This window comes from Carlito syrichta, unplaced genomic scaffold (genome assembly GCF_000164805.1).
Source record: "Carlito syrichta isolate Samal-C Ts95f unplaced genomic scaffold, Tarsius_syrichta-2.0.1 Scaffold303231, whole genome shotgun sequence".
Classification (NCBI taxonomy): domain Eukaryota; kingdom Metazoa; phylum Chordata; class Mammalia; order Primates; family Tarsiidae; genus Carlito; species Carlito syrichta.
The window spans coordinates 209,526-224,914 of NW_007247327.1; the positions used below are offsets into that span (position 1 = coordinate 209,526).

General features: G+C 45.8%; 1 protein-coding gene across 1 annotated transcript in view; it reads right to left on the reverse strand.

The window, feature by feature from the left end:
• GABRA5 (gamma-aminobutyric acid type A receptor alpha5 subunit) overlaps nucleotides 1-15,094 on the reverse strand; it is a 72,198-nt gene extending 57,104 nt beyond the window's left edge. Inside the window, exons 1-5 of the mRNA XM_008058150.2 lie at nucleotides 15,002-15,094; nucleotides 14,473-14,631; nucleotides 3,297-3,418; nucleotides 1,609-1,676; nucleotides 1,296-1,516 (exon numbers count right to left, since the gene is read on the reverse strand). Coding sequence (XP_008056341.1) covers nucleotides 1,296-1,516; nucleotides 1,609-1,676; nucleotides 3,297-3,418; nucleotides 14,473-14,558 — 497 coding nt within the window. The 5' untranslated portion in view covers nucleotides 14,559-14,631; nucleotides 15,002-15,094. The remainder of the gene's footprint in view (nucleotides 1-1,295; nucleotides 1,517-1,608; nucleotides 1,677-3,296; nucleotides 3,419-14,472; nucleotides 14,632-15,001) is intronic.
• Between the last annotated feature and the right edge of the window lie 295 nt (nucleotides 15,095-15,389).

Below are 15,389 nucleotides of genomic sequence, written 5' to 3' on the forward strand. Positions count from 1 at the left end.
GAGGGATGCTCTGAGTACAAAACAGGACACACATGCCCCCATGTCTCTTGCCTGAGTCACTATGTTCCTGCAAAGATGAACAACCCTAGTCCCCGCCTTTCCCACACATAAGACAAGGGCTGACAGGATTAGTAAGACTGCCTCTGCAATCCATAGCTAGACATGGCCTTACACTCAAACTGATGTGGCTCTGACGTGCTGACCCTCCACCACCTGCATGCAGCTGTGGGCTCAACGTCATGCCAGAATGGTCTGACACGGCTTGTCTACAGAGCCGTCGACTGGGCCTGGAGACACAGCTTCAGTCTACAGTCCTCACTCAGTAAGACTGCTGAAGAAAAGTAGCTTCAAAAACTTGATGTTTTCCCCTTTAACTGACAGGACATAGCATGTTAAAGTACTCCTCAGAACATGTTTGAGGATAGCATTAATATTATTTTCCACTGTTTACTTCTTTTAAATATAAGGTTTACTGTAAAAAAAAAATAGCAGCAAGATAGAGAAATTCCAATAATACCTACACAAAATGCATGCACTTTTTAAAAAAAACTTGGCTTGAGTACTTTAAAAAAAAAATTCTGAAACCTACTTAGACCCATCATGGAAACTTTGAAAAGCTATAAAACAGACTTTCTCACTAGTCAATTTATTGATTTATTCCAGAACAATGAATAATTCAGAATTTTAAATAATGACCAGTCATCACTTTAAATTAGAAATACTAAAATTTAACCTCAGCATAGAAATATTAGCAAAGCATATGAGAAATGGGCTTTTAAAACTTGTGAAAGCTGCACAGTTGTAACCAAAAAAGATGACCCTTGATGTTTTAAATCAGTTTTTATAAACTTGCTTTTCACTAACTGACATTATCTGAATGGTATTCCAAAGATGACCTTGAGTTTGAACCAAATAAATAAGTACCAGTCCACAGGCAGCCGTGGAAGGAAGGCATGTCTCTGAGCATTGACAGTACGGGGCAATTCACCAGGTGGAAAGTCTCTGACACAGGCCACCCAGCCTCGGCCCATCCTAGGCACAGGCCAGCTGCAGGGCCCTTGGAGCAGGATGGAAGCCGTGTCTGCCTTGTGCTGCCTCTTGCCCTGGGCTGCTCCTGCCCTTGCCCCTGGTTCCCTGGCCCCGTCCCCTGCCCCGGGACACACCTCCGGGCTCCCTGCATGGTGCAGAGCAGGGTGCCCTGCGCTGCCCCCTGCCCTGTGCTGCCCTCCTGCCCTTGCTGCCCCACCTCCAGTTCCCTGGCCCGCCCCCCGCCCCACGGCATACCCCAGGCTCACCGCATGGTATAGAGCAGGGTGCCGTCATCCTCCAACCTCAGCAGCTTGTTGGGTGTGGTCATGTTGTGCGCGATAGACTTCTTCCCGTTGTGGAAGAAAGTGTCCGGGGTCCAGATCTTGCTGGCCAAGAGGTTGTTGAGAGGCAGGCGCTGCATGGGCCCCTTAAACCGCAGCCGTTCGTCCTTCCAGCTTTGTCGGAAAAACACGTCTATGGTGTATTCCTAGTGCAGAGGGAGGCAGGGGCGGTGTCAGGAGGGCAGGGCCTGCAGGTCCCAAGGACTCAGAACTGTGTGCAGGCTATGCCAGGACCTACCATCTCCGTGTCGGACACTGGGCCAAAGCTGGTGACGTAGATGTCGGTCCTCACCTGAGTGATGCGCTCTGAAACACAGACAGGCCCCCAACTTGTATGCCTCGCCCCATGCTCTGAGTCTAGCAACCAAACCCCTGCACCCTGGACCTTTTGCAGTGTACCTGGCGAGTCTAGAGACTTTGGCAAATGACACATGCAGCCCAACCACCCCCAACCACAATATGAAAGGAAACGTCCATCACTGAAAGAAAGCAGCTGGGGTCTGGTGGTGTTTCCACCCCTTCACAGACGTGGGCTGAGTTCAGGCTGTGGGGTCTTGGGTGCTTCCACAGTGTCCTCCTCTGTAAACCTGGAGCACAGAACCTTCCCCTCCCCCATGAATAGCGGCTTTAGGAAGATCTGGACAATTCCAGAGGAGGTGAACCAGCTTGGAGGAATTTCCAGTCAAAAGGGGAAGTCTCCAGGGAAATAATGTATGAGAAGTGCCCCCAGTGTATCTTGGAGACGGGCTCGAGAAGGAAGACTCCCTGCCTTTTGTAGGGCTTTCTCAACTGTTAGAAACCCACATTATGGGACACTACTATCTCGGTCAAATTACTGGAGCTGTATAAAGTGATAGAAGTGGCTAACAGTACTACGGGGGAATCTTTGTGTTCCCTGGGCACCACCATGCCCTGCAGCCCCACATTCAGAGTGCGTTTCAGGGCCCTGAATGACCTCAAACCACTCATCGGGCATCGCTGCATGGGCTCATCTGTTCCCTGGTGTGTATTTGTGTGCGGGCAGGTGTTTGTGTGATGCTCTGTGCTGTGTGGTGTCCCTGAGAGCGGGCCTCCACAGGGTGGGCCTGGACTCTCTGTGATGTCCTCCCACCCCACACACTGGAAGCCAGGAAATGAGAGAACACAGAAACTGACAGCAGTTCAGCTGTCTGAAGAGGCCTTGACCCTTCTGGGTGTGCTCCAGGGACCCAACTGCCAGATGCAGAGGCTGAGGATGTGATTCATCAACGGAAGCTCCCTGTTAAAAACGCAAATACTGGAGGAGAGCTAAACTTTTCCTTCCAAGACTGCATTTGCTGAAGGGTCCCTACCTCACCCAACAAAGCAAGTCCAAATACACCACACCTGAACTGGTCAGAGCTGATGAACCTGCACCTGCCTAGAATCCGCACATGATTCCCAGCGCAGAAACTAGCTGTGCCAGGTGTGCCCTGGACGCACAGTCTGCAATCCTAATTGTCTTCCACAGAATCGAGGCAAATACTATGACTATATCCACAGTGAAAAGTTAAACATATAACGTATAAAGATGTAGTGAACAATTGCATCCAGTGGACTTTCGAAAAGGACATGCACAGATATAAGAGGTTGAGGATGTATGATTTCTTAACATAAGGTAAGCTTAGCTTTTAACATCTAAGAGCCAGTTCCTCCCTAAGTGAACCAGAAAGGATGCTAAGATCATCAGGGAAGAAGGAAGTTTGCAGGGACCTTTTACGGAGACCACTGCCCCTAGCATCTAGAAAGTGACGGTGAAGGGTGCAGGATCCTGGCAAGGTGGAAAACCATCAACTCTAAATCCTCGCAGGGAAGCTCTTTGAGGACTTGTCTGAATCAATGCAAGCTTGGGCCTGGGTGTACACGGCTCCTGTTTTCACCAAGCTCGGTGGAGGAGTGCACACTCACCTCCCAGCCCGGGTCGAAGTCTGTTGTCGTAGCCGTCTAGAAGCCCATCCAAGATCCTGGTAAATATCGTGATGTTGTCATTGGTCTCATCTTTCACTGAACTGGTTGGCATTTGTGAAAAGCTTTTAAAAGAGAAACAAAAGAAAGAGTTAAGACTTACACTATTTCTTACAAATATTCTCAGTATATAGAAACTGGGGGATCACATGGTGACCCGTCTGGAAGGGAGTGCACCTGAGAGAGGCTCCCTGAGCTGCTGAGGTTATTGTTTTGCATTGATAAACTTAATTTCTCAAATATCCACAGGTATTCTCCTCAGGCTGGTTAGCCATCAACCCGACATAATGTTCAAAATCTCTCACTCTATGATTCTGAGGAGCTTTTTGCGACAGTGTTTCAGTCATCTTTAAAACAAATTGTGGGCCAGGTACAGTGGTTCAAGCCTATAATACTAGCACTTTGGGAGGCCAAGGCGAGAGGACTGCCTGAGTTTAGGGGTTCGATACCAGCCTGGGCAACTTGGCGAGACCTCGTCTCTACAATAAATTGAAAAATGAGCCATGTGTGGTGGTGCATGCCTGTAATTCCAGCTACTTGGAAGGCTGAGGCAGAAGGTTAGCCTGAGCCCAGCAGGCTGAGGCTGTGGTGGTCATGAGCATGCCACTGCACTCCAGCCTGGGTGACAGAGTGAGACTCCAACTCAAAAACAAACACAAAAATGAGCTTCTGCACACAGACTAGCAGAATACTTTGTAGGGGATTTCACAAGTTTGGTTTACACGCAGAAAAACTAAGTTCCCATATCCGTACTGAGTCACCTGCCTTGGGCACAGGAGTGTGGAAGAAGATGCTGAAAACCTTTAAACAAGTTTAAAGCCAAGGTTCTATGCCTAAATCCTCATGCATCCTTGGTTGGGGGATGCATGGGAGTGTGGGTGCTGTGAATACTATGCCAGGATTAGAGTGTGCAGTGACAGACATGATCGAGTCTGTGTCATCTTTTTTGGCTCCCGCACCCTTTGGTGCTGCCAGCTGCTGGCACGTTCTGTGGTATGCACATATCATACCATAAAACCTTGAGAAGTGACGACTGAGGCTTGGGGAAGACACTAGGACATTTCTGGTTTGTTCATTTAAGTGCACTTGTCCAGGCTTCAATAGTTCATGCAGATGGAGCAGACCATAACCAGAAACTGCCCTGAGCTGATCTGGGGCAAAGAGGACATGACTGTTTGGAGGAAAGGAAAGACCACAAACCACAAGCCAGTCACGCACCTGAAGAGCACAGGCCCCACCTGGGTTTTGACAGCAGCTTTCCGATGTGCAAATGGCAAAAGGTTTTGAATTACTGGGCACTGGACCTGCACATCTGGCTTGAAGGGTGACTTACCGAGCTGAAAGCCAGCTGTGGCTCCCAGGAAGTGGGCACCCCAGGCAGCTGGGAGAAGAGCACAGAGCTCCTGGCACTTTCCCGAAGTGCCTGGCTGTGGGGCCCAACTCTGTTGAAAGCACTTTCTTTCCCATGAAAGGGCTGAAATTAGAGCTGAAAGATGCTGGCTCAGAATCGATGTGTGCCTGGCCCACCCAGTTCTAGAAAATCAGTCATTTTCATTGATTGCATCTAGCAGATCGATTCTTTACTGGCCCTGAAGCTATTCCTTTTTGACTGAGAGAGTGTAAAGTTCCTTTGATCTAATTTTCACGTCACCATTAAAATGCATACAGTTGAAGCCCTACCAAGTTAAAATTCATTCCTGTCGGTATGAAGCCCACAGACATACACACTTTTTACAGTGTGATTCAGTATTTAAAAATATTAAATGCTCCTTTTCTCTAACATCCACGGTAGTTGCACACTTCAGGAAGACAAAGCACCAAGCCTCACACAGCTCATCCCAGGACGAACAGCCTTGGTATCTTCTTCCAGAATTTTGTACAAAACAAAAGACAGTCACTTGTGTAACTATTTGGTGCAACCAAATCTGACCTCATGATCCACTTCTCGTGGAGTTCATAATTCTACTCAGTTTGATTATTCAAATTTAGGCTATGTCTAAGTGCCCAATTTTTGGAAGGTCCTTGCTGCCTTTTTAATTAAATTGAAGTGAGAGCAAATGCACTAGTAGAAAAAGGATATCATATCTTAATGTTTCAAGGACAATTTCCTAAACTATTCTATTCTCTGTTTGGAAAATATTCTCCATTGACACCAGATTAGAATAGGCCTGGCTGTCAGGAGACAAAAGACTTGAATACATGATGGACTGTTTGGAGACTCTACCACCATAGTGATGTCTCTGTGCGTGTTGCTTACCACGGCTCACCCCACATGTAGAGATAAAGTCACGATCCTCTGCCAGTTCCAGTGAAACACCACCTACTTGGCTCAGAATCCCACTTACAGCCACCAAATCATTTCTGATAGCAATGGGATAGGGCACACGCTTAAGAATTCCAAAGCTAAGCTTCCATTTCTTGGCCAATTTTTTAAAGTTTAAATGCATCTGTACACATTTGCACATAATTATACTTTCCTTGGAGAAATTGCATTATCTTCTCTGACCTGCTTAACTGCCTTTTGTATTTGCCTTTGTATGATAGAGGCTGTGCCTGGGGACGTGCAGTATTATCTTTGCTGAATTAACTAAAATCAGAGATAGATGGTAGGAAATGGATTCTTTAAAAGCCCTGAAAATGCCTACCAGGGCAGCAGCAAGGTTTCTCTTCATGAACAATTGGAATCCCTCCTCAGCCCATAGATTATCCTCAAAAACGCTTCGTCTGCAGCGTATGGCTATGAAATACACTATGTTCGCAGCCACAGAGAGGGAGGTCTTATCATAGAACACAGATGCTGTTTTCTCAGCTTCTGGAGAAAGGGCCTTTACACAGGAGAACCTCACAGACATCTGATGAACTTGCTAGTGCCTCTTTCAAGTTACATTGTCTTTACGGACTGCTGCAAAGTTAGAGTAGCCTCAGCTTGCTTTGCTTTATTTGGGTTCGTTGAAAGTACTTGAAAGACAACACAGAAACATGGGGTTATGCCTTCTGTGAGTGATTACGTGAGTGATTGATGAGTCCTGCAGGGCCACAAGACGCCCTCATCACATGGCACTCACACTCCATTCAGGTTCCAAAACCAGAGCTGTCTCCTGACACCCCGATACTGCTTTTCTTAGGGATATTGAGTACAGCCAAGGATCCCTGCTTGTCCCTGGGCTAGCTGGAGGCAGACTACTGCTTCAAGGACAAGTCAAGTTTCCGCTCCATGGAGTGGCCTCGGTGCCATTGCCTTTTTGAGCTGAGACCAGATCCATGACTGTGGACGTAATAGAAGTGCTGGAAAATTTAGGTGGCATGCCTTTCCATTTTAGCCAGGATTAACTACTAGTTCCCTTAAAATATAGATTTTAAAAAAATATTCAGCACAAATCCTCTACAAAAGCATGTCCTACATACTCCATGATATCAGTTGCAACATTTCCCATATCTGGCATTTTAAAGGGTATAAATTATCTTGACACTTCTGAGTAAGAAAAATCTTTTCAGTATTGTTGAACCAATAGTGCTAGCCAAAGCGATGTGAGATGTATTTCTTCCTGATGATGTTATCTCTACGTATCTACAGCCATTTCTGATTAACATTAAATGGGATTGATCATGACAACTGCAGACATATTTTGATGTGAAATTACTTTGGGAATTGAACTGGGTTGGGTTTAAGCTGCAACTTTTCTGTCTTCTTAAATTGCACTCTTTCCCTAGCATTTAATGACTTCTGAGAAATGTATTTTCAGTTTGTTTGCTAGTTTCAAGTCATTAAGTGAGCACCCCTAAATGACACCATTTTGTGGTGTTTTCCTCAAATGTCCATTATACTTCATTTTAGTAAACCATATGTAAACACACGTGCACACACACACACACACACACACACACACACACACACACACACACGGTGGACACTAGCTGGGCAGTAAAGATCAGTCTCAAGTTTCCAAATCAGAGTTTTCCCTCTTAAGGTGGAAAACACAAACGTGCACCACATTGTCTTCCGTGACTTGAGTCCCACGCCATGGAGCCGTATTTAGAATGCAAGAAGGGGGTCCCGAGGAAGCTCTATCCATTCCTCTCTACCCCTGGGGTTCACATTAAAGTCGCTCTCCCTTCATCTCCCTAATTCCTGCCGGAGTCTGTCCCTGTCCCCACCCTACATGGAAGCTCTCCATTCCTGCCCTTCACACAGCTGCCTCACTCAGAATCCTGATGCCCACAAGATAAACCCAGGCCTGGTGGGCCCGAGTCTGTAGCCCCTCCTCCCACCCTCAACCCCTCCCTACACTCAGTCCCACCCCCTGTTCCAATACACTGGGGGCCCCTGCAGACAATGACACCTTGTAGACACCCCTTTGTCTTCATCACAGCTCCCCCACCTCCTAGTCATCCCCATCAGCTAATAAGCCTACTGTGATGCAACCACGTCTTTAAAAGTCCCTCATCCACCCCATATTTCCTTCCAGTTATTACTTCATTCTTGCACCTCTTCTCATCAAAACTCACTGTAGACTTATCCACATGAGAACTCGTGCTGCCTCGCCTCCCCCTGCTCCCTCTGGGCTTCCACGACCCACCTTTCAAGGAGACTACTCTTCCTCTTCCGGATGCCAAGAATGAACCTCACATGGCCAAATCTGAAGGTCCAGTGTTGGCCCAAAGCTTAGCTGACCTGTGGGTAACATTTGGCTGAGACCAGAGTCCCTTCCTATAGCACATTCTCCACTCGGCCTCTCTGTCCTTTCCTCCCGCCTCCCTTCTCTTCCTTCCAATCTTGTGCCCCACTTACCTTCCTGACCTCTGAACCCTGGCATTCCCAGGGTGCAATCCAGGAACCCATTTCTTGTCTGTCTGCATTCAGTCTGTCTCATCCAGTCCAGGGACTTCCAATCCCACCCTCAATGGAAGCATCTCAAGTCCATGTCTCCAGCCCCATCTCTCTCTGACCTCTAGACCACTCTATCAGTGGCTTGCCTGGCCTATTCACTTGGATGTCTAGCAGGTGTCTCTCTGGCTTCCCGTGCCCACCACTGCACTTGTGATTTTCTGTACCCAGACCTCTTTTCCTAGTGCCTTTTCCAGTTCTGCTCCATGATAGGCAAGGAATGCTCAGGTTTTCTGCTCAGATACTTCAGGAGTCATCCCTGACTGCTCTCTACCTTTCATGCCCACATCAAGCCATCCACAAATTCTGTTGGCCAAAACAGTCACTCTTCTAGGCCACCACAATGGCCTCTTAACTGTCCTCGCTGCCTCTTCTTTTAACCCCCTCTCACCACCCCAGATTCCATTTTAGCCATTCGTGCAGCACTCAGATGGAGCTTTAAAATTTAAGTCACATCATTGTCCCATCTAAATTGGATCATGTTCCCACTCCTACTCAAAACCACTCAACAGCCCTCTCTGACCTTCAAGATAAAATCAGCTGTCCTTCCTGACATTACCCCGCATGGCCTACAAGGGACTTCAAGATCTGACCATGTCTCCACTCTCCTCCTTGAAAATACCTCCTTCCTTCCCTCCTGCCTCACGGTGGCCCCCTCCATGTTCTAACTCTCAAGACACGCCCCTGACCAGCACCCTGCATCCACCTTCCGCCATCTCCTTCTGGCACACAAGCAGGGCAATGTCCCCCAAGATGTCAATGCAAGGAAGACATTGTGGATGTGGGTAAAGTTATGGTCCAGGCCAGGTGCTTACCCAACCTCTGGGTCTAGTAAACTTCAGGGCCCTCCTGGTTGCAAAGATACCCAAAAGAATGGCCTGTGAGACTTAGCACTCTTTCCCCACACACATGGACTTGTTTACACATTTAACACAGGCTTTGCAATTGTTTCTTCACATAAGCGTTGTAGCATGAGACTTCTGATTAGTCCCACTTTGAGATTAGGAAACTGAGTGGCAGGCAGGTTCAGTAACACTTCTGCCATCACACCATGTGTGGACAGAGATCAGAGCCAGATGACTCCAATGTCCTCTGTCGAAATAGTTCTTAATGCTATCCTAAACATTTCCCAGTGGTCCTGAAACAAGAGCCAAACTGATTGTATAGTGATGTCCCTATTACGTTTGTTAAAGTTGAAAATTAACTAGTTTGTATCCCAAGAACTTTTAGGTTAGCCTTTTTGTTTTGGGTTAAATTGTTAAATAGATACAAATAAAATGGAGTATCCAATGAATCAATAAAGCCTGTCTTGTGTTTCTTAGCATATAATCCTAGTGCTGGACTTTATCACCCATATTCTGTGTCAAGTTTTATTCAGGCTGTGGTAGACTCAGCATTTGCAGTGGTATGATCTGAGTTCTAGATAAAAAGAGTCTTTTGTTTCCAATACATAGCTTTCCCCTATTCTTTACCTTTTCATGGCACTATGAAAAATATTAGGACATTCTGGAGAAGGCCCTGCAGTGGGGAAGGCCAGCCCCAACCTGCAGCGCTCAGGTAACCTTGGTTCTACCATTCTCCCACAGTGAAACCTGGACACACCTAACACACACTAACACCTGAGCCCTTTTTGCCCACAAAGTAAGGATGTTGTAAGAATTAAATAGTGTCTGTTTTTTGAAAACGCTTTCTGGAGAATAAGGTGACACACCCACATAAACACTGATAATCACTGTTGCTACTGCCAGAGTCCTCTGACGGGATTTCCTTTTATTTTTGAATAGAATATTTTCCTCTGAAATTTCATACCAATTAAAGATGCAGCGTATGCAACTGAACCTTCGTAAAAATCCAAAGCCCACATTCTCCTCCCCCCCTTGAGCCGGGCTGTGACTCATCCGGCGCTGACGGCCAGACGGTGTCAGCAGATAGCTGTGCTCTCGACTCCCTGGCGTGCTCACTGCCTCTGGAGCATGCTACAAGTTTCCTTTTAGAAAGCAGACAATTTGGAAGTATTTTCTTTTGCTACCTTTAAAAAAAAATGTTGGACATTTTCAGTGCCCCGTTTCAGTCCCCGATATTTTTTATGATATGCAAGAATACCTTTCTAAACTGGTGCTTGTGGCTGCCGCCACATGTGTTCCCGCTAACAGCTCGAGGGCACTTTCTGGGTGTTTTCACAATTGTTACGACTGTTTGTCCTGGGCCTCATGACCCCGCAACTGTAGCACAGGGAGAATTTGCCATCTGGGGATTCATAAGAAAGAACTTTCCATTTAAAAAGACATTGTGAGTACCTGCATGATTCAGAGAGAACGTACTTTCTGCTCTACTTAAAAGCAGGGAACTGTCCTTGAGTATGCGTAGGAAAAGGCTCTCTTCGTGAAACCAAAGGTCCAGCTTGGCACACTTGTACAGACCAAGGAGAACCTTCTGTGTTCGTGTTCAGAAGCACCTCTACAAAAACCTACTTTTAATTGCCAATTGTAAAATGTTGTTTTTTGAAGTCTATTTGAGTTTCAGTTCCCACGTAATACAATTCAAACACACTTCTTTTTTTAAATTGACAAACTTCTGAAATATGTTTAAGACAATAAAACAATGGAATCAGACTTCATCTTAGTACCCAGATGATAATCTTCAAATTTGTCTTGCAATTATCACTGGATTATCAGGTATGATAAAGTATATTTTCTAAATGATGATAAGTTAATGTCAGTTTAAACGTATTATTATATATTTTCACATTACACTATGAAATATTGTTTCTGTGCTTTCCCTTCTATACCTTGTACTTCTCTGATTGCTGGTCTCTTTAAAATAATTACAAGCCCTCAGATAATCCTGGGTCTCCAAACATACTCCAGCACAAGGCTGACTCTCAAATAAAGCCCCTGTTCTGCTGTGTACCTGACTCAGGCACTCTTCTTTTCTTAAAACTAGAAGGATTAGAAAGGCTATTGAAAATGCTGGGACTCTGACTGAATTTGGAATATGACCAAGAGATGGAGAAAAAGTCATACTCATATACTTTCAAAGCAATTTCACATTAATTATCTTACATAATCACCAAGTATATTTCACTGATCACACTTACAAATGTTCCAACTGCCAGTGCCACACTCTTCTCATAAACACTGCACATCAACTTGGTCCATGAACAAAACCCTACACTCTGCGTCTTTCCTTCCTCTATTCTGCCTGATTTTCTGTGATAGCCCTCCTCACCCCTGCCAGTCCTCTGGCCTCTTGGATGTATCCACAAGAGTCAGCATTTCCTTTGTCCTAGAATCGTGTTCAAATTAGGGCCTTTGGTATGTCCTCGTTCACACTTCTGGTGAACCCAGTCATACAGATTCTTTCTTTGGGAGCAAAAAAAAAGAGCAGACCCAAACTCCTTTTCCTCCTAACCCCCAGGTACAGAAAACTCTCTGTACCCTGAAACAGAGAATTACTTTCAGAAATGCGTTCTCTGCCTCTCTAGCCTTGTTTGGCCCCACACTGCCCTGGAAATCACGTGTAGTCAAGTAAGGGAGTCCAAAAGGTAACCAGGCAGAACACACTTGAAGACTGCTGGGCAAAGACCCTTGGCAGTCACTGGGCTTGTGAAGTTCCCAAGTAAGCGACTCATCTATCCACCTTCCACTCTTGGATGATGGGCTAAGGATGCCCAGCTCATCTGGAGGCTCCTAGGAAAGCATGGAAGCTAATGCAGTTTTCACACTGTGACAGTGATTATTTTTCAAGACTTTGGTAGAATATTCTGAAACTTTATTTGGGATTTGACAAAATTATCCTCAAGTACATTTAGACACAATGCAAGTGAGAGAAGGAGCTTTGTATAAGAAGGGAAGTAAGCAGGGCCTTGATGTCTCTTGTAGCTGTTGGAAAACATGACCTGCTGGCCAGAGCATGCCAGAAACCCACTCCAACAAAGGCAATGGACACGCAGGGCCAGCAGTTTAAAGGACTCAAACACTCTCGTGTAAAATTCTACTTGTAAAAATATCCTCTAATGGAAATAATCTCAAATACTTTTAGGCCAAATATGTTCACGTATTTAAACTTACAGGCCAAATATGTTCACTACAGGAAAATGGACAACAGCAAAATCAGAAACAAAGTAAGCATCCCAAATTAGAGTAGTAGCTAACAAGAAGGTATCCACCATACAATGTAATAATATCCAGCCACTGTGAAGTCACATGTTTTAAAGAGTTTGTGATAAAATATTATGTTCAGAAAAAGCACAGTACACAAACGCATGTGCAGTATGATCCCAACAGTATAAAAATATGCATAGAAGCAGGTGGAAGGAAGCTCACCAAATGTGAAGGATGATTGTTCTATGTCTTGGAATTAAGGTTATTTTCCTTTTTATAAACTTTTTAGTATCTCACGTATTTGCTGCAGTTAGTAGATATTGTTTTATGATGGGCTACTGGCCTTACATCTAAAAGATTAAAAATTGCCCCAACAGTGAGTTTTCTAGAAAAATTGAGGAGTATTCTACTACTTACTCAGTGGTAGCCTCCTCCAGCAACTAAGTTACCTCACCATTCTGAAGATGAGCTCAGAAAGTCATAGAATGAGATAAGAAAGTGTAACTGCGTCTCATGTCTGAACACCTCATACATGTGACTTCCTACTTCAGACCTGCCTCCTCTATCAGGGAGTGTAATAAGTTCATGGCACTAAAATGCAAATTCACAATAGTATAGTTTGACCACAATGATTTAAAGAAAACAAATGTCTGTCATCCTTGCATAATCCTCACCTCCACAATATTATTCAATACATGTAGTATATCAGTTACACAAACCAACTATTTAATGCTTTAACTAGCAAAATGGAATAATCTGCAGCTTTCATTCAGAGAAACACTGTGAACATCATAGTTCATAAAATTTAACAACTGGAGAGACCTTGGGGGAATAAAAGCAAACAACCTTCACCTAACAGTTAAGGAAACCAAGAACATGGGAGGAGAGGCGTCCACTTAAAACAAGCAAAGTAACAGTAACACCCAATGCTGTTTCTCAAGAAAGTACTCAGAATGGCTCAAAGGGCTATGGCACACCACATGCCTGTCCCCCTCGGCATGGTTAGAGTACACATGCTGCCCAGTTCATGTTGGTGAGGTATGGGCATGTTCTTTAGCTCAGCTCTGCTGGACAGAGTCTCAGGTGAGGGTTCAGACCTGTGACCGGGTAGACTGGACTACCGTCCAGCGCGGCCTAAAGCACCACCCACTCCCTCTGCGTAGATCTAGAAGGGTCAAAAGAGCAGGAAGTGTCCACAAAAAATGTCATGGCCCAGGAAGGGTCCTTTCTCTCCTCCAGAGAGAGGGACCTCTACGGGCCGCTGCAGAGCACTGTATATTCTTGGCCCCCAATGACTTGCACAAGCGTGGAATACATCGTGCAACCTCTGAGGCCCATTGTGGCAGGACTGCAGCTTGGCAACTTTTGTCCTGACATTTAATCATACTCCATGAACTTCAAGTTACAAACTTTCTGATCAATCAGAACAATTCTGGGACGGGGGTCAGAGGAGGAGCATCAACCTCGTGAGAAAAGTCATCTGGAATGTTTGTTATCATCAGCCTCAAGAAAAAAGGTTAGAAACAGTGCATGGATACTAAAGTCTAAAATGAAAGAGGGATTCATGGAAATTATAATGCCAGAAACTTAAGGGTGTCTCTCAGGTCTTCAGACACCTATGGTTTAAAATCTCTGCATCTGTGTTCAGACAGCTACAGCTCCAGGTACTTGGCTCAGGTCAGGTGAGACCTTTTCAGCACCAAGTAGCACAGGCCTGGCTTCAGAGGCAAATGCACTTGCATAAGGAACCAAGGAGGGCAATGGAAATGCTGCAGACTGTCTTGTCTAACAAGCGGTGACTGTCCTCTGTGGACATGCACTCCTGAGTCCTGTCTGAACCTGAGTAGGAGGAAACACAGCTCACTTGGACACTAACTTTAACTTCCATTTCTGAAAACATGATCTGCCTTTCTTTCTGACTCACTTCAGAGACCCCAGGCCGGGAACAGCTTTGCTCAGGGAGCGCATGGGTCAAGGTCAGGACTCTTCATTCACTGACAACAAACGGAAGGGTGTGGGACTGCAAAGGTTTCAGGTGAGGGCTTGCTGACCAGACGCTCTGCTCTACAAGGTTTCGGAAAGGCGCCCGTGCCCCTAAAACCATAAAATACAAGCACAGAGAGTAACTTACCCAAAGTGACTGGACAAGTTCATGGAGATACAAAAGAGAAGGAGGTTTTTGATCATGATAGAGCTAGAGTACATCCCATTGTCCATTCCCAATAAGAATAAGAGTTGAAGCAGATGAATTTGGAAGAATAATTGTCCTTTCTGTAACTTGATCTTGAAGCTGAAAAGTAAGAAAAAGTGGAAAGCACGTGAATTTCAGCGTTTCTGCACCCCAGAGCCTGGAGCAAACCACGCTGCCACCACAACGATTACAGAGAACGGGGAGCTGGACAGCCTTGTCCAGCACACAGGCACACCAGGCACCTTCCACCACCTTCCCTAGGCAGTGAGCCGCAGCATGAAAGGGGTCACGGGACAGGTTAATGTCCACTCTTACTCAGGAAAGCAGGATCACCTTAATTTATTTTTCCCCATGTCCAAATTCTTTGTTTTACTTTTTAGTATGTTATCCAGTTATTAAAATACATGTCTGAGGTTTTCTGAGCAACCGCATTTTGCGTCTGTCAAATCCACAAGTGGGATGATTTTACCTTTCTGAACTATCCGCCACGCGTTCAAAGCCAGCAAGCTACTCCGCGTTCCGCAAAGCGCTGAGAGAAGTATGTGGAAAGAGGGAAAGGCATGTTTAGGAAACGGGTCTCCGGCAGGATCACGATAATGTAACAACTGCCTACTTGCCACCTTCTCGGCACACCGCCCCCGTGCCTCAATAATTTAACAATCGCTGCGTTAGTGAAAGGCACTCAGTTGGGCGCTGGGCCCTCCTGTCCCCACTGGCGATGCAGGCGGCACCGTCCCCAGCTCGGCAGCCAGCCTCCGGAAGGTTCTCAGCCCTCCGTGTGCGCAGAACGCTGACCCGTGCTCACCGAGAGCGAGCCCGGAGCATCTGGGGAGGAGCGTCTTCCCGAGGAGCCCCCG